The 22,580-nt window shown below is 37.2% G+C and overlaps 1 protein-coding gene across 6 annotated transcripts in view; it reads left to right on the top strand.

Moving 5' to 3' along the window:
- The window catches only part of FTO (FTO alpha-ketoglutarate dependent dioxygenase), a 250,253-nt gene extending 227,895 nt beyond the window's left edge, over positions 1-22,358 (top strand). For 5 of the 6 annotated variants that reach the window (XM_075101621.1, XM_075101622.1, XM_075101623.1 and 2 more), the window contains one exon: positions 20,031-22,358. In XM_075101621.1, coding sequence (XP_074957722.1) covers positions 20,031-20,187 — 157 coding nt within the window. In that variant the 3' untranslated portion in view covers positions 20,188-22,358. The remainder of the gene's footprint in view (positions 1-20,030) is intronic. The other variant, XR_012662053.1, reaches the window with a different exon arrangement.
- The last annotated feature ends 222 nt before the right edge of the window (positions 22,359-22,580 follow it).

Genomic DNA, 22,580 nt, shown 5'->3' on the forward strand with positions numbered 1-22,580 from the left:
AGTAGCCATTGAACTCAATGCCGTTATGCTAGTGTAGAACTGGTATAAAAGGTTGAAGATAAATAAGTTTGATTAAGGCAGTGTAGAACTGGTATGAGGCTTGGATTATGCATCTTTTTCCATCTAAGAAGTTTAAATCTGAAAAATAATTATATACTAGCTGTGAAATGTCCGCACTTCCCAGTGGATTTTTTTTAAATGAGGAAATAAGACTCTTTTAATGCAAATATAAGGTATAATGGCAAATATTGCAGAGATATTCATATACTAAAAATATTATCATGTGAGAAATTCTCATAAATACTTTAGACTACTGTATTTGAATTTAAGATGGCTAGGTAATTGTTGTAAACATTCTTTTTGCATCGTGCTGTGAACAGAAGCTATGCCTATGATTAACTGTTATAAACAATTTGGTATTACTGTGCTCATTCTCTTAGAATAGATTGTGGATAAGTGGAAACAATATAAATGATTTAAAATAAGCATAGCTTTAAAATGCAATGCTTTTTAAGTAAGTATAAGATACCTAGGCGCTTTTTTTTAATGCAATGCTTTTTAAGTAAGCATAAAATGCGATGCTTACTTTGTCTTCATCACTTTGTTGTCTAATTCTGGGTGCATGCCAGCCAGTAACTGAGCTGTTAGGACCTGGCTTAACATTTTTCAGGTATGGCTGTCATTCTTTTTGTCAGCAATTCATACTGTCTAATACGATGAGCTGTTGAGAGCCCTCAACTCCCATTTTCATCACTGAGTACTGAATGTTCAGCACCTTCTAACATTAAATCTCTAGAGAACAGAGGGTTCTAGCAGCTCCTAAGTAGTGAGATATTGCTGAAAAATAATTAAAAATACATTTTTCATAACTTATTTTTGTGGAAAAGTAGAGAAGATTCTGTTGTTTGTGCCAGGTTCCTGTACAGCAATGATCAGATGAGGATTACTGATGAAAAACACGTGCTTCTTTCCTCAAACCAGTTGCCATTTATGAAGGAGTGGATGAAGGGCCATTAACTGACAGAGCATTTTCTGAACTTTGAAGGAAGTGTTTTAAAATCGTTTCATCACAGAATTACATTTCTGGAACTTCTGCAGGTATGCTAAGCACACCTGTAATCTATATTTCCTTTAGCTTTTTTTTCTTTGCCTTTGGCATCCTTTGTAGAGTTGGACTCTGATTTGAAAATGCATGGCCTGTTACGGCTGAATTAAAAGAGATAATTGAATGGTGAGAAGAAGGAAGTAGTAGTAGTCTCACAGGAAGGAAGCTTGTCCAGTGGATTAAGCACCATACTAAGATCAGCAAAGTTAATTCAGTTCTTGACTAGTTCAAGCGCTAATTTCCCATGCATTGAGAGCACATTGATGTGACACCAGAAGAGAAGCATGTGGTGTTTGAATGGTGCAGTGATGAGGCATAGAAAGCAGAGAAGCTTACAGGTAAATGCCATATGCTGAAGCAGTCGATACATTTTTATTGCGACATGAAACCGAATGAAATTCTATGGGGAAAATGCAAGATAGCTGTCTTGGAAGTAAAACAAGTTATTAAAAAGGTGTAGAGAATTAAAGTTTTTACTTCATTTCAACTGTGCAGAGAATTGAAGGAAGTACTGTGTATGACTTTGGTTATTCTACCCTTAGTCAAAGAAAAGCACTTTCTACATCCATACTAATAATGAAATTAAGGGGAATTATTCCTGTTATATATGCATATTTGAAGATTGGTATTATAATATCTAATTCACAGAAATAGCATTTTAAAATTACCGAAATGAAGAGCTATCTAATTTTTCTACTGTTTTAGGACAATGCTGATTTAAGTGCACTTATTTGCATATAATTAGAACTTTAAATTAATTGTGTAGAGCTTTAAATAAAACAATTTTAGAGTAATTTGTAAAGCTGCATTTTCTTTCAGATGACAGCTTTAAGCTTTACAGAGGAAATGTTTATAAACTCCATAACTAGTATAAATGGCATTTTCAGGACTCTCCTAATATTGGCTCTCATCTGAACTCACAGCTCGATTATCTTTAGAGGTGTATTCAACTGAACGTTTTAGTTGAGACAGCTTTAAAGAACAGAAAGCCAAGCAATTAAACATAACCAACATCCTCTCATCAACTCTTGGTATGGAACTATGGTTTCTTCTTTACAACTCAGAAGACCGGAGCAACATAAAGTAAGATGAGATGTCCCAGCTCATACTCAAATTTGGGGACAGATTCAGAAGTTACACAGAAAGTCTCTCACCATTATTCAGAATTTGCTTCTTTCTCACAAATGAAAAAAAAAGAAAAATCATAAAATAAAACACACCAGTTTATTCACTGAGTGTGCCCATATTTGTAGACTCTGAGAAAATAATGGTAATAATACCGTATTATCACTATGACCAACACAGGCGGAAAATTACAGTACTTTCATAGATTCATGACAAATAAACATATTTTCTTCAAAGGGCTTATGGCAGATACAGAAAGAACCTAGTCCTGTTCATTCACCAGTATGCAGGATGTAATAAAGAAAATCTGAAACCAAATATTTATGTGTGGAAGACATGGTTACAACCTAGACATTTCCCTACCACCACCCTTTTCTATATCACCTTATTTTATTAGGTTCCCCCAGTCTACAAGTTTAATATAACCTGTTGTTGATGCAGTGAAACATTTTCCAGCATTCTAATGTAGCTGTATATTCAAACTTGATATAGAAGGAGACTGCACTCGGTTCTCACACGTTTCATACTATATATGAAATTTGTTTATTGTAGTGAGCTGGTTATGTTTTAATAGGTCAAACTGCTTGCTCTTATAGGAATATGACAGAGGACTGTGTACAGGGAAAACACACAGAGTTCATAATTAGTGCACATCTTGAAAGCATGGATTTAGTCTATTTGTATTCTAAAGAGAGTGCTTAAAAGTGTCTGGCATGTGGTTACAGGTTATTTCCAATATAACTTACTTCTTGGTGATGTGTTCCTATTGCCTGATTTATGGCAGTCAAAAGGAACGACAATTAAAAGTCACTATGCCAAAGTTACACTATTCTTTAGGAGACATGAGTCTTGACATAAACTTTGAGTTCAGGCTGTCTTTTTATTTAGAGAATTTATGGTTATCAGCATAATTATAATGCTCACGGTAATTCCAATAGACTGTAGTGAACACAGTACAGTTATTGAAATCAAGTGCTTCAGATGAATCTCAGACACCTTCACTTGTATAACAGTGCATCTAAAAAGCGTGAACACCAAGTTAGCTGTCTGCTGAAAAACTTGAATTTCCATCAGTCCCTTGGCAAGGGCAGGAGGTTATTGGGACTGATCAGCTTGGTCTTGTGGGTAGCCAGTGAGGCCTTACAGTCTCCCAGGTGACCTTGGTCCTGTAATGCACTGTAAAGGACTGAATTTCTCCATTAATAGTTTGTCTGTGAGAGCTGGAAAGGTGACTTGTAATACAGCTGCTTTTTCCTGATTCTTCCATAATGACATTTTGAACAAGCAGATGATGTCCGTTGATTCGGTGTGACCTGTATATTTTGGTGTTCCAAGATGCTTTAAGACGAAGTAAATGTAATTATAAACATGCTGTTTACTTACATTTTCATATCTTGAATATTTTTCATAAATTATGTGATAAATTGTAATATTGATTAAATATATGTGCATGTACGTACCTTTTGGCCAATTCTCTTTTCAGTTAAACCTATGTATATTAAAAAGTCTGTAACAAGTGCAAGAGAATGAGGAGTGTGGATGCTTGTAAAGGTTTTTACTCCCTGCATCAGGGTTTTTCTCTCCAAAGTGGTATTGGGATCAAAGGCTAAGCTGATACTTTTGGAACTCTGACAACAGAAGTCTTCTGTCTTCTTTCATTCTCCTGGAGTATCCATTCCAATTAAAATGTATAATTCTACAGCAAGATGTATTACAAGGAACTTTTAAGGTCTTACTCAAAGTAAACTCATTAAAGAATGATTGTGTAAAACTTAGAGCATCACTGTATTTAGGATTTTTATGTCAGCTGTTTTGACTTCTATCACAAGTTACTAAATTTTATCCTTTTATTCCTGTGCTAGCTGTGGAACTGCATGGTTTCCAGGCAGGAATCTTTTCTTGATTTGAAGATGTCAGAAATGAAGAATATTCTGTTCCTTTAATAGTTTGTCCCAGTGTGTGATTGACTTCATTGTAAAGAACAGGAATATTTGAATTTCTCTGGGTTCTTTTTCAAATTCCAGCTTTCTCTGCTAGACAAGAGAGCTCTTTCATACAAGATATTTTCCTTCAATCTATCAGTTTTAAATCTGATAATTGAAGCAAATTGAGTTAATCATTATCACATATTTTCCACCTGTCTCCACAGTCTTTTTTCTCTGCTCTCGTCAATGTACTTCTAAAAAGCTGGAAACAGGGTTATTCCATGTTGCTGTCATATTTGTCTTCCTAGTGAAATACAGAAGGATTAGGTGGTATACTGGGAATTCATTTTGGGTTGTCCAGGATAATATCTACATTGTTTTCAGATGCAGTGGCTTTGAGCACAAACGCATCAGTTTTCCAGTCATCCTTCTCCCTGTAACACATTTGGTCCTGATCATTAAGTGAGCTGGCAGGGCTAAGTCCTGTCCACATGTTTTTTGACCATATCAGTCTCTGTGCTATCTGCTAAAATTGTCAAGTAGCTGATCATTCCATTTACTTTCAGAATACTGACAAAAATGTGACTAATACCGCCCACTGTATTGGTCTCTGGAGGAATCCCTTATGAGGGTCACCATTCAGTAGTGATTCCCCACTGATGTTTATCATTATGTTACTTGATAGGCGTAACTTACTTATGGTGTATGTTCTGGTGACATTCAGTGCTACCTGGGAAAAAAAATCATTCACTAGCTAGCATAAATCAATTCATCCAGTTCCTTCATAGGTTCTTCTAGTAACTGAACTTGTTGTCTTGAAGGGTTTGTCAAACAAGATTTGATTTCCAGAAAAAACATACTGATTGGCATGCTTTATATATTCATATTATCTGTGAAATTAATCCTGTACCAGCTTTTCTATTGCCTAATGATATGCTACAGGGCCTGTAGATACCTGCATGACTCTATTTCCTTTGTCATGATAGTAGCACTTTAACAGTCTTTATAATTTCAATAATTCAAGTCAACATTATTGGGGTACAGAGTTCTTCAGTCTGTTATAAGTTAATAACATAGCATAGTGCTAGACATTAACAGCCCTCTCTAAGAGGGCTGTCTGTATGCAAAGATAGATACTGTTCTTTTTTGTGCGTGTTCTGGAGCAAGCTGAGGAAAAAAACTGGTCCGAACACTGCTAAAAGCTTCCTGGCACAGCCTTAGCTGACTTCTACCAAGAGTTTTTTACATTGGTAGAAGATTAGTTGATTCCTGAAATCCAGAGGTGCAGAGAATAATACCCTTCATTGTTTCTGATTTAAAAATACAAAAGGCAGACTGGCAAACAAGATTTTTTGAGCCCCAAAGCTTTCATAATGCAAAGGTGTTCTCTTGAAGGTATTCTAAACCTTCCTATCAGAAAGGTCACAAATACCTCTAGAAGATTGGTACCTGGTTTAAATTATGAGACTAATGTAAATGAACAGTATTTTTCTAATATCCTGTCAGGAGGAAAAAAAAGGGGGGGAAGAAGTGCATGGAGCAGTCTTCAAGGACTGGAAAAGAACCTGCAGTTACAGTGTGATTTCACTAGTGTTTCACTCGGGCTAGACAGACAAGCCAACATTAAGTAAACTGAGCCTGGTAAAGTCATTAAGGCTTGGAAAAGGGAGATCAAATTAATATCTGTTAATAGAAAGTAGCTAACCCAGGCCTGTCACTGGTTGGGCAGGTAACAGTGTTCTATGTGCTCAATAGTGGTGAAATGCTGTAACAGCTAAAGTGAAAGTGGAAAGGACAAACTCTGTAGGAGGTGGTCTAAGAAAATGGACTTTTCGTCTTGCTGAGGGATGTCATTAACTTCCCTAGATGCTCTTACTGGCACTTCAATAAACAGGAGAGCATGTGAACTTTCCCTGTAGAACTGCACATACATGAGAAATACGACCTACAAATTAATAACTCCTCAGAAGTACTTAAGAAAGGAAAAAAGAAGAAAGAACATCATCTATGTGCACCAAAAAGAGGACAATTATGTAGCTATTGCCAAAACCCTTAATGTTTACATTAATTCCTTGGCATTAAGACAGGTGATAGCATTTCAGCAAAGAAAAAGGTGAACTCATACTTTGCATTTTAGACTAATATCATCACAATATTATTTGAAAAACCAGACTTAAGTAGGAGGGATATTAGGTCTGTTGCATGCTCAGGGAAGTAGTGTTTCTTGTAACACAGGAAAAGGAGAAATTTTATCAGCAGTTCACTGAAAGACATGATGAATGTAGCTCAGCTGGCAAGTAATAAACTAGGAAAAATCCAGTCTGAACTACAACATTCATAGGCAAAATAAAACATATGGAAGGCAAAGACCATCCACTTTTCATAAGGGTGAAATAACAATTCTTTTGCAGGTACAGAATGAAGGAAGACAAAACAGTAGGTCTCTTGTGAGAGTAATGAAATAGATACTTTTCATTATGTGTATCTTGATTCCTGTTGCTGTACGCTTCTACGGGAGAACCTATCTTGGGCCGCATCTCCAGGACACAGGGCTCTACCCACCCTGGGGACAGTGATGCACAGACATCAATATGATGGATACAAAATGTCCGTTTATTTGGCTGCGTCACACGCTTATATAGCTCTTGCGCTTCCTGTTCCTGCCACTCCTATGGGGAGGAGTCTATCTTTCCGTCACATCCCGTGATCTTCCGGTCGCCGATCCCTGTCTATTCCCCTACAGATTCCCATGAATCTGCACAAAGTACGGAGGGGTGGACAGAATATGTATGGCACCCAACAAGAGAAGATTTCTGTTTCCACAAGTTCAAAAACTTACACCATTATCCACGGAATTTGAACCTGACAGTGTGCTACTATGTAGGTTACTTGGCAGAAATCCCTGAAAAGTGCTGCTAGTCCTGCATTACTTCAGATAACATGTGGAAGATTCATGCCCATTGCATAATGAATTAGAGAGAACAGGTCAGTGCATTACAGGCACTAGAGACTAAATGCAAGGATAGGGACTAAATGCAAGGATAAGGATAGGATGGCTACCTCAAGTTCTTAAGAAAAGTTGCAGTTAATCACATATCTGTATACAGCTGTGCATTGAGCAGTGATGTAGAGGTCATCTCTAGAGATTCTACGCAGTGAAGCTTTTGAGCCTGTGCTGAACTTGAAATATATTTGAAAGTTCCACTGAGCTAAAGGAGATTTAAATACGTGACTATGCATTTTGCTCAAACCTGATAGAAGATTGAATCAAGTCCTTAATTAACTAATGTAAGAGGTCTTGGAATTCTGATGTGATGTTTTAAGAGGAACTATATGACAGCATGACTTGAGAGTAGCATTGCAGGTCAATCAGCACAGCAGATGTCAGCTTCTCTCATTAACAAACGTCAGGTTTTGTAGCCATTTTGTAATAAAGAATTAGTCAAGAGAAAGCACAAAAATGTTTGAGAATGAATTTTAATTGTGCCTTGCAAATACTAACAAAACAACCCCTCTGAACTGCTCTTAAGGCATTGGCACCATATACTTAATTATCATTACAGTGTTCCCTATGGCAATAACTTCATCCAAGAAGAATTTCAAGAGTAGTTGCATTATCTATTGAAAAGCAATTTTTTACTTTCCATTGAGGCAAGATAGTTTTACGAATAATCCTGAAGTTTACTCCAAAGGCCATTTCAATCGTCCGTAGATCTTATGATATTATGTTACCTTCTTTCGTTTCAAATTCACAGCATAAGAAAGGAAAAGAATGACATAAATTGGATGTTAGAAGAGTTCTGAAGATAGACATCAGAAGAATTCAAGAGTAAGAAGAGAGCTCAGCATTATTTGTTATTTTCCATCCTAAAGTAAAAAGAGAACAAAGCATCAAAAGCATCAGTAGTGAGAGATAGCTCAAAGCCAGGACTATATATCATAGCATACAAAACAAGTAAGTTGGCACCACCGAAAGGTTTAAAGTCTTAGTCTGTGGTTTCAAGTCATCGATATTGCAGTCAGAAGGATTCTTTACACCATAGAAAATAATAATGAAGAGCTATATGCATTTGTTGCAGTAGACGTTTTATGTGTTACCTACTAGTAGCATTTTGGTATTCACTTGGGTGAAGAAGTCTTCATGGTGCTGAGAGAATTCAGGTCCACTGATAGGATGTTATAGATCAGGATCATGCACTTTTTTTAAGCACTCATGGAAATAATGTCCGTGCAAGTAGGGCAGGATCAGATGCATGTAGTTTTACCATATGTCTAAATTGGTTGAATGCAGTCATATTCTGTATTCCAAAGTATTCCTGTCTGACAACTTTAAATCATCATTCAGTCTGTACTAGAATTTTAACTGGTATTAAAAATACTGCAGAATTACAGTAATTGCAAAATTATGAGGTATAGTGATGCTGAACTGTCAAACAGAATTTCTTCCCTTAATGCAGTTGAAAATAAGAAATGTGTCTATTTGCATTGTATTTTGTCAATGGTAATTATTTATAAGTTAAAATAGAAAATGATATTTAACATCTCTATATAATGTTTTCAGTTATTTGAAAGGCAAAGGGTAAATAGAAAAAATTCTGACCTCTTGTTTTGCTAATCAGAAAGATTTATTCCACTTGTAGAAGCAGAGAAGAAGCATATTGAGCATATTGTTGCCATATGATTTTTATTTGTGCCTGGATGTACTGTAGCATTTCCTGGGATATCGAGTCTATTTCTCTGCCAGCACTGGAATTTTTTTAGTGATATATTTTTATAGTGATTCATCCATAAAGTATCACTGAATAAAGCAGCAGCCATGGAGAAATTTTGCGGTGATTGAAATGTTGTTAGCTACATGAAGCTTGCTTTTTTTTATTCCTATACTTCTCTTTCCTCTTTTTGAGCTCTCTGCCTTTCTTGTATCTGTTTTCTCATTTCCCTATTATTTGTTCCCTCCTGCTTCTGTTTGACCTTATGTTGACCTAAAGGAAACTGTGTTTAAGTCCATAGGATTGCATTGCTCTTATAGTATTAGTTCTGATATATGTTATAAACATTCTGGTTGCAGGCTACAGCCGAGGTGCACAAAACAGGGAAGACAACGTAGTTCTGCAGCACAATAAACCTTTTTTTTTTTGTCCCCTAAGCCACATAGGAGTTCAAGGCCATATCTCTTGACAGAAAATGTGGTGTAAGCTCCTCTTATATATGTGAGTGAGTATATATGTATCTGTGTATACAGAGAGAGATGTATACACATACACATACATATATAGTTATCACAAGTTGTAGAGATAAGCAAGATCTTAATTTCAGTCTGCAAATAGAGTTAGTCTTGTGGGTATTTGGCTTTCCCATATGGTGCTTGCTATCAGTCTATCATAGTTTCCTTTTGGCTAATGAAACATGCAAATTCACTGAAATAGACCAAAGCTAGTGAGGGCTGCATTTTAGTAAGAGTCTGAGAGCAGCTAGACAACATGGTACTTGGGGCAGGATCTCCATTTGGTGTCACTCTCCCTATTAAACTTATATCAACAAAGGACAGTTCCATGTGAAATTATGTGCAGGGTCCATCTCGCACAGTAGTTACTACAAATAACTAAGGTCTGCGGTTCCTTTCTGCTCTGAAGTGCTGCCCCTTCTTTGTCACCCTTGATTTGGTCAGTATGGAAGTGGCGGAATTTTGAGGATGGGTTGCAACTTGCAGGAACGATGCGGGAAGTACTTCGGGCTGAAAGGATTACATAGCTTTGATGCTGAAAAGATATATCCCATTTCTGTCCAGTCTGATTTAAGGATCAAGTAATATGGTTAATATTAGTTACATTCAGTCATGTTTCTTTTGATTTTACTTTCCATATAGAACAAAAAATGATTTGTCATAAACAGTTGATTTTTATTAACGTGAAAAGTTGTCTTAGGGAATAATGCACATTCAACAAGGAAAATGTTTTAGCTTTCTTGCAGACGGGCGGAGCCTGTGAACCCTGAAGTTCTTTGGTAAATGGGGTTGCTTACATTAACTGAGGAGGCATTAAATGGAAGGGCCATCCTCCTGCAGTGTCATCTAAAACCACACTATGTTTACATTTTTCTTGGCTATATGACATCCACATAAAAGGAGTACAAAAGATAAAGTGGAACATTAAATGATGCTGGAAGCATCATTAACTTTTCGTATGGCATTCTTTTGGAAAATAGAGTGTCGTTCAAAAAATGTGCCATATGCATGGCTCAGCCCCAAATCTTCCAGCAGTCTAGTACTGGCAAGGGAGGGCATCTGGAGCCCCCTGGGAAGCAGGCTGTGGAGATTTCCTTTTCTCCTCTTTGTTGGTTTTTATTTTCATTTCCTTTTCCTCTCTTTCTCAGTCATTTAACGCCCTTCTGCACAACAGAGGGGAGCATCTGGCCCCAAGTAAACACCCAATAAAATAAGTGGGGGAAGTTCATGGCTCCCTTGGTGCTATTGCGTCTGTCTGTCTGGTTGTGGACTCAACAAGATAACCATGCATCAATTTACATTGTCCAGGCTATCTTCACAAGCAGAAGTGCTTGAAACCTTATTTTAATAGAAGCTTAGATTCTGGAGAATAGTGTAAAATCTCTCCAAAGGCTCCAAATCAGCAATTCCATCTGTGTTTCTGAAAATGTAGAGGAACAATGCCCCAGCTGATTATGCAAACAGAATGAAAATAGTTATTTTAAAAGTGCGTAAAATCAATACTTTGGGGAAAACAAGTGAGCTGTGTTTATACTCAGCATATAGCAGACATTTTGTTTCTTTGTCTGAAAAAATCATAGAAAAGCAAGGATCGCAAGTGAAAAAAAACAGCCGATCATACACTGCAACAGAGGGGACTGGACATCAGATGCCTCGGCAAAGGCTTAGAGCATTTTTAGGTTCCTTTTGAGAGAATATAAATTATATTGAGGTTGATATATTTCTGTGTTGTTTGAAGTCAAAGCCAAATATTCTCAGCACAAAGGGAATAACTCACATCCCGTTGCTGATCATGAAAAGTGTATAACTAAATCCATGTCTGTGGTACTGAAAATTTCCTCCTAACTGCTGTCTCTTTTGGACTGATGGCATTTTTTGCAAGAATTGGCATGAAGGGGTATGTATATAAATATGTATACATACATTGTATAGATACAGGATACATTGCTTGTATACCTATTATTCTCAAAACAGGAAACAAAAGCATCTGAGAAACAGGGCTGAAAGGGAGAATTTGTAGACCTATAGGTTAAATTGGATTAAACTTCGTCTTCCAGCAAATGCCGTGTTATTTATTCAGTGTTTCTCTGGGGATTTCCCTACCCCCTACACTTTATAGAGAGTAGTGATGTTTCTTTAATTAAAAAATCAAACAAACATGGAATGGAGGCTGCCCACACAGCCATTCTCTTGTGGGAATAGGAGGCACACTGATTTTCTCATGGACTGTTTCTAGGTCTGTTGGACAGAGGCCACAAAGGAGAGGAAAAGCTCAGCTCTGTCTGGGGAAGTCAAGTTTTCATCCTGCATCCAATGCCAGGACTCTTCTCAGAGGCATTATTGCTGCTGCAGTGCCACGTACTACATATTCCCCTTGGGTAGGGTGGATTTGGTGGACATGGTGAGGAAGGTCATTGATAATCTCATCAGAAGTATCTTTGGGTAGATTTCTGTTTATCAGTTCACCCACAGGAGAGATTAATATATTGGAGAAAGGACTTTCTTGTGTCCTCTTTTATTCCATTCTTTCCATCCAGAGATGGAATGTTTCTGAGGTTTTGGGGGCTTTGTTTTACAGTCCCCACTCTGTAGCCGAAGATACTGTGCAGCAAACCTTTATCTTTTCCCATAGTTTGTCAGCTGAATAGTTTAGAAAGACTGAAGTATATTTTTACTGATTTTAATTAACATTGTAGGCAAAAAAAAAGTGGAAAATTTGTTTTAATTTCTCTACAGTTAAGGCAAAGCAAAACATTCTTTAAAAATAGTTTTGTGAACTTTTAATATATTTCTACAAATACATGTGAAACACATTGGTGCACTACTTGAAAACTTTGCAGTTGGACTCCACCAGTGCTTTGGTTGCTATTATTTCAACATTTGGAGGGTATTAAAAACTTAAGTTTTTCTTATATTTACCTGATTTACCATTTGAGTAATAATAGGAACTCTGGCATTTTCAAGTCCATGCAGCTGTCACTTAAATCTCTTTAGTGTCAGGTTCATTGATCTCCTACCTCTCTGTGGAACAGCAAAATGCACTCTGCAGGCCAGTGTTAAAAGACAGATTCTGCTATAGACTCACTTTGTAGAAGTACACACAAGGATAATCCTAGCTGTTTTCAGCCTATCCTACTATGTCACCAGTGATGCCTCAGGATATTTTAGCAGCATCCTCATTTCCAGTGGAATGGCTGACTTTGGAGACATAAAGCTCATGGGTCAGTGACTGTAAACTTTGGCTCTGTAGTAAGGGCCAAATGCATCAGTGACACAAGTCATTACCAACTTTTGACAGAAGCAGAGAAGAAAGACCTTCTAACATGACATTGTGTGTATTTGTACTTGCATGTTTGTGCAGCTGATACATTTTTTTTTTTCTTGGATTAAAATTTAACTGCCTCCATCCCTTCCTAAATCTGGCATTCTCTTTTGAAGTTTCTTATCTGGAAACAAACTCATTTTGTCCCTTCTATAAATGCAACTCTGGTCTCAGCCATTACTTATGGCTGGGCACACTGTAGTTACAGCACATGAAAGAACATCAGCAGTGACTTAATGTAAATGGGACAGACTCCTTGGGAATACACTGGGGATTAGATGTTCAAAAGAATGAAGTACTACTCTCATTCCATCTGGCCACTTCATTTCACTGCCTGTTTGGGACCAGTACTTCTGAGATCTGGTTTGCAAAGTCAAATATTGATGTAATTTGTTTTGTTCTTAAAAGGCAGAGTAAACCTGGGAAGGTTTTAGTTGTGCAGAGTCACAGTAGGGAACAACTGAAAGAAATACTGTCAGGTCAAGGTTGACAACTTTCTGATTACTTAATTTAAAAAGCTAAGAAAATCTTTGGTTTAAGGTTTAGATTGAACTCAGTAACTTTCAAAATTCCAGTGTTGGCATGAAAAAAATAGAATCTTGTTGGTGATAAAGACAAAGCATTTACAGCTGTACGAAGAAAACGTTTCATATTGTAACATTTAAATATACTTTTTCCATCCTTTGTTTTTTCAGTAAACAGTTTTTAGGGTACAAATTATGAAAGTTAATCATAATACCAAGTGAAGGATTTGTAAATTATTGGCTTGATTATGTTTTACAGAGCTGAAACGGAGATCAGAAAACATTCCACCCAAACCCTGTGTCATGACAGGGCATTAACTAACCCCCATTTTCTAAATACCCTTCAATTTTGGTGAAGTTCCAACTGAAATACTGATTTTGTATATGTTATTTCCTCTAAAATAAGCCAAACCAGAAGTCAAGATTTCAACATTTTTAACCATAAACAAGTTTAGCTCCAGGTCCCTGTCTAAATCTCATGTCTTGCATTAGGTCTCCAGACAAAGTACTCCCAGGAGAGCATAGGAATGGTTTCCCTCTGATGTAGCTGATGCAGGCTGGAGCTCTGTCCATGCAGGATGAGGGCACCGGTGACACAATGGCTGTTGTATTCCCAGTGGAAGAGTTGCCATTCTTCATCTCTGTTTGTTTTCATTGTTCTTGGAGAACAATGTGTCCATTCTTCTGAATGGCAAGGAAAGCTACCCTATACCTCTGTGAAACCATGCACCTTTTGTTTTGTATGTTTCTACAGTTGTCTCAGCTTTGTGCTGAGCTCTGGAATTTGACTCTGCATGTGCTAAAGCTCTAGGGGGGTTGCCTGAGATATGACACACATAATCACCCTTACCATTTGACCCCCGTATTGCATGTGGCCAGGTAGGAACAGTGCTTCAGGGGCAGTGACTGATGTCAGAGGTCGGCAGCTCCTAACTGGTCAGCTGGCAAATGTCCCATTCATCCCCACTGGTATGTAATGGACGTGCTGACAAATAAATCTAGGTATAAAATTGTTCTCAGCAGTCCACCTGATGGCCTTAAACCTTAATTGGTGGTTAAATTTTCACTTGTTACCAGCTACTGTAACCAAACAGGTGCCTGGAGTAGAAGAAAACTTAAAATTAGGCATGTTGTAGTTTCTGAAGTTGCTAATGTTGGAATGGGCATCCAACTGGAGACCAGCTGCTTTTCAGATTTCTCACTCCCATTCCATTTTATCATAAATTACATTTATCCCTTCCACCTCTTGATTTTCCATGAAGATAAATGAAAATTCAGTTCTCCAAATAAAGGCTGACTTTTTCAATCCTTTTTAGGGACTTTATCCCAATATCCTACCCACGTCCAACAGTGAAGGAGAATGTGTATTTACAGCATCAATTTGAGTCGTTACTTCCATTTTCCTGTGCTTTACTGAGCAATTCAGTTTGACAGAACAGATATTTTTTCTTTCTGTGGCAACTTTGAAGTTACAGAACATCACATTTTTGTACACCACATTGTATTAGCTGACTTACAATGCCAATAATTTAACCACTATTGTAGATGGATACAAAATTTGAATTGAGTATCCCTTGCTAAATTTCCTTTTGAGAAACTATATTCAGCCTATTTCATTCCTTCCATAGTTTCTTTTGGATGGTTTTTATTAGTATGCTTACTAGCTCATGTCTATCGTGAATGGTTTCCTGAAAAGCATTTGGGTTGAAAACTTGGCTTCATTAAAATCACTGGCAGTTTCAACTTCGACTTAAGTGGTATCAGGTTTTAATTGTGATGCATTCAACAGCAGAAGAAAATTTGTCATACCTGTCAACACTACTTAGAAAAAAGAATAATCAAGGTTAACTTATTTAAGTAATTGTTCTCATGTATGTAATCTCTTATTTTCTCTGTGCTTTGCATAACAATTCTGATAGCTAAGAATGCACTGTATTCTCTTGTATATGCTCTAGCAACTAAGAATGTCAGCTTAAAACGACATGAGATAATCCTAACACTGAGAGTAGAGTAACTATGCATAGTTTGCATAATAATTTCCAGGCAGAGGAAAGGTTTGAAGGACAAAGATTAAAAAATCCGAACTTGCAAGCAAAGCTCTATGTACCAGGTACCTGTATTATTAGGATTTGTGTTCACACAGCAGAGCTCTGTGTTGGAACAGCAATAACCCATATTTGATCAGACCCAAATTTGCAAAGTCATTGTGAATCTTAAGAATGGAAGATGCAGTCTAAGGAAGCTACTACTGTTACTCTTACTCAGAACAGCATCCATGTATCATTTTAACCCCTGTCAGTAAGAGTTTAATAAATGCATTTGTTTTAGTAGGATGATCTGAATGCTGTCTTTACCTGGGCCATTGTTTCGAAAGATACTCTGAAGTTCTGAATAATAGCTCAGTAACAACTTTATTCTAGCATGAATGGAGGTTAGAAATAACTATAAAACATCATAATTTCAGGAATGCTGGAGGAAGTATGTATGGGTGAGTGTGTACTTTTGTACATGCAGAGCAAATATCCCATCCTCCTTTTCAGACTGTATCAGTACGTGGGGAAGATGGCGAGACCCACTTTCCTTGGCTTACCTTATGAATTTCCATGTGATCTCCATTGGTCTTTGAACTGCCAGGTGTAGACCGCTAAATTAGTACCATCTAGGAAACTGGACTATATCATATCATCTCCTCACTCTTAACACGTCCGTGCAGTCTGAGCCACAAATTGACCCCTATTGATCTGATTTGACTAGACTTCTGTGGAGTAGACAAACAGTGCAATAGAATCCAGGGATCCTAATTCACAGTACCTTATTTATATTCCTAGGTAATCATTCTTATTTGCATTAATCACATTCATCTGCAGAACAAGGCCTCGTCCTGGCTTATATACGTTCTTGTTCCTGACAATGGAACAAAACAGTATCTGCTCTGAAAAAAGAGTGGTTTAAGTATATTGCTACTTAATACTTAATAGTTGCAAAACTTCACTGTTAGAAAGAAGGCTGTTTTTCAAATCAATGGCTTACACATTACTGTAAAATATATCGATTAAAAACAAAGCATAATGTTAGTCATTTAGTCAGTAGAGTGATGCAATACTGAAATAAATTTATCCTTTGACTTTTGCATTAACCTTTTATTGACTGCTTGCATTCTCATAATTAACACACACTTTAGCTAGCTTGGTTAATTTTAGCATCATGATCAGTGTCCTCTAATGTAGCTGACACCCTGATCATCAAAATGTCAGTGCAGCCCAGGGGACCATAACCAGGCAACTGTCTGTCTCAATGAATGTACACCTGCCATGGTGAAATTAGCCACCTTCCAAGGGAAAGTGTCATATATTGTCATACAAATAGTCATAGTCATACAAATGTTTGTCATTACTTAGCTGAACTTATATTAATATTCAGCTGTTGGTAATTATTAATGAGGAAAGTGTATTTGGCAAATATAGTTAAAAAGGGGGTCAAAAATCTGTGAAGTTTACAGGGGAGAGGTAGTGAGAATATGCACTGCAACAGTAACTAATTGTTCTTAAAAATGGGCCTTTTTAATTGAAACTGGCACAGGTCTTGATTGCTTTAACAAGAAAGTAGGGGCATGGAGTTTTGTGCATTCTATACATCCTTAGACAAATCATCCTTTCTATAATATGTTGGTGAACATGCATTATCAAGGTGTTGGAGCTAAATTGCTCTGAAATATATCATGGCAGTTTTTCTGTTCTCCTGCTGCAAATAAGGTATGAAAGATGACTCTTGATTTGGCATCTGTTCTGTATCTCAGAGCGTGTGATATTTCCACTATTAACACATTTTGTGCGTACAATACACACAGATTACGTCTACTCTCTTTTGGAGATTTGACTATATTAACTCAATAACCATTTCTAATTTATATATAATATCTTAATTAAGTTATAAATCTTGGTACTGGTTTCCCACTACCACCATACTTCAATGTTTGCAGTGTTTCCCACATGGAGCCTCATAAATTCTTTTGTATCTGGGAAAAGATAGAATTTCTGTTTATCCTGGGTTATCATTGCTAACTTAATGTTAGCTATCTTTTCCCAGATATAGAGGAATTTGAAATAATTCTGTGCAATTATTTAAGTGCTTAGAACCCAGCCTCGTATCTTTAAATATGAGCAACTTGACTGTGATGTCAGCAGACCCGGCACAGGGATTGTAATTTTGGTCAAAATAGGTGACTCGCCAATGTAAAAATGTAACATTCACTGCTGTTCTTGCTAGTGATATAAAGAAGAACAAGAGAAATCCTGGACAGAAAGGCAAAGGAGCTATGGGATTGCAGAGCTTAGAATATTATGGCACTGCCTTCCCTTTTTTATACTTTTGCAGTACACTGATGCATTTCTGTCATCAGACTTGCACAGCAAGTCCAAGGGCCTGATACACTTCCATTTCTCTAATCCCTCAGGTGGAACATGAGATGGCTAAAACTTCCCAAATACATGATTGCCTGGAAGTTAAGGCTCAACTAAGGCACAGGCTTTGTTGTGGAGTGACCTTTCAGAGGTGGCTCTGCTGGTAAGAATAGAGAAGGGAAAGTAGCAACTATAATAGTTGCTTGTGGGCTGTCCAGTCACAGCATCACTGTGACTGCTGCCACGTTTACAGCAACAAAAATGCCCAAACCCCAAATATGAGGGAAAAGCTGTTCAATCTGTGTGAGAGAGAGCAGGGGAAAAAAAGAGACATGAAAGGTAAAAAAAGGGCTCTGAAATGGTGAAGAAGCTAAAAGTTGGTATGTTTTCCCTTTCAGTGAAAACTCTGTTGTTAATAGCAGATGTGTGAGAGAGAGAATGTTTATTATTTTAAGTTGAGTTTTGCAGACCGCGTAACATGCCTGCAGTATTTACCAGCTGAGCTTCTTGATTTGCCATCTGCAATAATCTCTACATGGTTAATTTATCCACTTTTACACTGAAATGCTTAAACTGGAATATCTTATACTACCCAGCAAATTGAGCATATTCTTTTGTGCCAAGACAGAAAATAAAGCAAGATTTTAAAAGCCTTATAGAGCTATGCTGTAATTAGTTTCAGCTTCCCCTGCATATTAATTTTTCTCCTGCTCCTTTATATAATTTGGAAAATGTCTTCAGAACATGATGGCACAATCAGTTAAGTACCTCTCAGAACTCATACGCTAAACTGCATTTGCCCTAACAACTATTATAAAGCAGCCAGCAAAACAAATCCTCTGTTATTCTGTACAGTGCAGCTTATCAATGCAAACAGTTTAATATTTATGCTAAGAGGATTGTCACAAGTAGCTTCTGTTCCTTTAATTCTTGTTTTAAATAAATAATGAGAACATTTAAACACATTACTCTTCCTAGGGCCCTGAGGTCGGCTAATCTTATTATTTATGAAGTGATGTGCTACATAATAGTACTTAGTGCATGTTAACAGATGCTATTATCAGGGGCTGATGTGGAGAGCTGAAGATATATTGGAATGTTATGTGTTAATACTGTCCTTGTAGTGTAATGTACGATGGATTGAGTGCCCAGGATGCTGGTGCGGCAATTAACCACACACCAACATGGGTGTAAAGCTGAAGTATGTTTTCTCATGGGGATTACACTGCCATTAATAATTCCCAAGAGGAGACATCTTTCATTTGGAAACAGTCTCTTCCAGAAGTCTGACAGTGTAGACAAGGAAGTTGCATGTGTCAATATTTTTAGAGTTAATTTTACAGAGATGAAAGACACACATAGGTTTGAAACAACTTTAAAATTGTTACAGTTATGTGCTTTATAGACCATGAATTTTAAAAAATGTTTTACAAGAGATGAAAGTTTATTTCTACAATTTGCTTTTTATCTCTTTGAAGAACTACATAGACCTGCAGTATATACCAAAATTATAGTAATGCTTAGCATTTTTCTTCATCTTGCCCCATTGCAAACATTAAGTAATTAATCAGCAACATGCAAGTTGTCTGAGGGGAGCAGAAGAGACGGGGGAGAAATCCTCCTTGAGCTGTGACAATTTTTTTGATGCACCATGTTATATGACAGCTAATGTTAAGAGATGTGATGGTTGCCACTTACAAAACTTTCCTCTGCAGGCTGCAGTTCAGTTGAATATTGTAATTAGACTTCACTAGTATTGATGAATAATCCATTTAATAAAAAACACTGTAATCTAAACATTTTCTCTGGGGACTAACACACACTAACCTCTTAATTTAATTTTATTGAAGTTTTGCCAACCTATTCATCACTGGAAGTTGTTATTAACCTCCATTTCCATTCATCTTTATGGAATTTTCTCTTTTTATATTGCCTTTTTCAGAGTTAAGCAGGCTGATACACTTGTAAATCTCCAGAATCTACAAAGCTAGTCCAGCTTCTTTAATATTGTTTAATCTATCCCGCCTGACCTTAATGCAGTAAATTCAGTTTAATCTTTCTCAGTAATCTAGTAATACATTGGAAACGGGCAAACATTTAAATCTGATAATGGTTTAATCACATACTTTAAATAACAGCTGAGATAATGAAAAAATAATTCACCATATAAAGGTACACTAACTGAGTTTTCTCGGTGATTGGCTTTTTGAGAAATCCCTATAGAAAATACAAAGCCTACAACAGAAATCAACTTCACTGTAAATGAACAATCCATTTGGTCAGAAGATGTGGTATTTCTTTTTGATTACCATCTTTAAATTAATGCACAAATGTATCCTTGCTGAATATTCAGTTTCTTGATACAGTTTTACTTAAGTAGTTCATCTGCTTGCTTTTCTTTTCAGATGCCAGTCGGAAGTGGCAGAGAGCTTGCCAGAAGACCAGAAGCCAGAATGCCATCCATTCTGGACAGATGATGAATGTAATATGCCTCTGCCGTATGATCTTGAAGAAGTAATTACTAATCTACAAAATCTTGTTCAGTGGGTAGAACAAAAGTGACCTTCCAGCCTATAATTATTGATGTTCATTATTTGGAGAGAATCCTTTTAGTTTAACATAAATCTTTTCTTTAAGATTCTTTCTTAGCTTCTTAAGCTTTATGATTCCTTGATCATGTGTTATTTTATATGTCAATGCATATTTTACCAGTTTTCATGCAGTACCTCAGTTACTGTCTCATAATAAAAAAGGCCAGGCCCCAAATCTACAGAAACAGGTGTCTTTTAAGACCTGAAGTCCAGAACACCCACCTCAGTTTTTTCCTCCTCCACTCCAATTCCCACTGGCCCTACACCCCATGGATATCCATGTTTCCACAAGTTCCCTTGATGTCTAAATGTCTGCTTCCATGAGTGCCTAGAACTGCCTCTGGCTTGGCAGGCTTGAGCAACGTAAGGCGTAGCTCACACCTGTGACAAAGCAGATTCCATGATCTGGGCATCCTAATGAGTGGTCAGCTTGGGGTGAGCCTGCTGGGCGTCTCCAGGATAGAGCTGTGCACACAATACGGTGACTTCATCCACTAACATAGGCAGAGATACAGGAGATGGTGGAGAAAGTCCTTTTGCAACGGCTCCTTGTTTTAGGGTATTTTTTCAGATAAGGAACCCTGGAGGAGCATCCTGAAATGGATCCCAGAACTTTCTTGCTGTTTTTCATCATGGCAATTGAGTAGTACTGAAAGAGATTTCCAGTGTGAATCTATACCTCCTGGGCTCCCTGGAACTCAGAATTCAGTTCCTAACCATTGTTTTGTTTCTGCATGCCATGAATCCTATTCTAAGACCAGGTTTCCCAGTGCGTTCTCTAAAGAGCTGATGGACCTAAGTAAGGGTTTTCATCTGGGATGTCAGGTCCCCTGACAGATTAGATTTAGGTTGTGTGATACTGGGCATTGCAGCATTTGTGTTGATCTAGTGAGATCTTTGAGAACAAAACCAGAAGATTATGAGAAATGAAGCTGTTTGTGATCTGTTTTGTAATAATATGTTATAAAAAGAATAATTCTATGTTGAAATGCAGGGCATTCCTGAATGAGAGAGAGATTTTTCATTTGCTTAAGTTGCTATTTTAACTTGAGCTGGGGTATGCCTTTGCCATAAAAACCAGAAGAAAATCATATTATGGTGAAACAGCCCGTATTACCACTATAAAAGAAACCAGTAAGACTCAGAGCTTGACATTGCCACCAAGAAATGAGTACGCCTCCTGTGTTAATATTCTGTTTAAAGTCACTGTGGAGGCCAGGCTTACCCAGAGCAGACAGTATACTGTATTGGCAAAGTGCTCTGTGTGTGGATGAGACTTGCACTGCCGAAAATTGTACTTTTGACAGTATAACATATGCCAGACCTCCCTGGAGCTAAAGAAGCTGTGCCAGCAAAAATTCAGTTTTAGTGGTATAAAACTGTGTCCACACCTACCAGCTTTTGCCAGGACAATCATATCAAGTCGAGATTGTACCTCTTAACACCTTTGACATAGCTGTGCCAGCAAAAGTATAAAGACCTGCATCAAGCATTTTCATTGTATTCCTGGACTTCTGCAAAAGCTGTTAGCCACCCTGTAGAATGTAAAAACTCTCTGAAGAATAAATTATTATTTAAAGTAGGTTTGATTACATTATAACCTTGACCCATACATTTATCTATTGTCTCTTGTACCACAGATTTCTTAGCATTTTCAAATACTGTGTTATGGGTATTGCTTTTTCTTTCCTGCACTAGGTAAAGCTGGCTTTACCAGTAGGCAAGTAGCATATATTTGGATTAATGCCACACTAAATACAGTTTACTTTGGAGATCACTTAGAGAAAAGCTAGCTGAAGATGTGGGAATTCTGCTTTTGAAAAGACAGTTCTCACAGAAGCAGATATTACTTTGGAAATGAGCAAGATGAATTCAGACAAGTTAATGATGTAACACTTAACACAGTGTTTGAGGGGATTGTTCGTTTATGCTGTTACTTTATGATTATTTTGTGTTTAATTAAGCACTGCTAGAAACCATGGGGATCACAGTATTGAAATGAATCTGACAGCCATAAAGGGTAGAGAAGGCACATCCATGTTGTAGATCGTAGCTGAATTGGAGGCATAGCTATTAAAAATGATTGGCAAATAATTATTTCCAGCAGCAGTGAAAAACAAACAAACAAACAAACAAACAAACCACAGGGTTTTTTCTTGTATTATGAGACTGCTGGCAGCAATAATAGAATTTTTAAAAATACATCATTCTAGTTCCTGTTATGCTGAAGATTTAAGATAGTGAATTAGCTGAACTAGTGCTAGCCTCAGTGCAGTCACATAGTATTCATTTAAGTCATGGATGGCAATGACTTAGACAAATGAACACCTTTGGAATGGATAAGACCTATGATTCACTGGCAAA

The sequence above is a fragment of the Phalacrocorax aristotelis genome, chromosome 8 (assembly GCF_949628215.1).
Source record: "Phalacrocorax aristotelis chromosome 8, bGulAri2.1, whole genome shotgun sequence".
Classification (NCBI taxonomy): domain Eukaryota; kingdom Metazoa; phylum Chordata; class Aves; order Suliformes; family Phalacrocoracidae; genus Phalacrocorax; species Phalacrocorax aristotelis.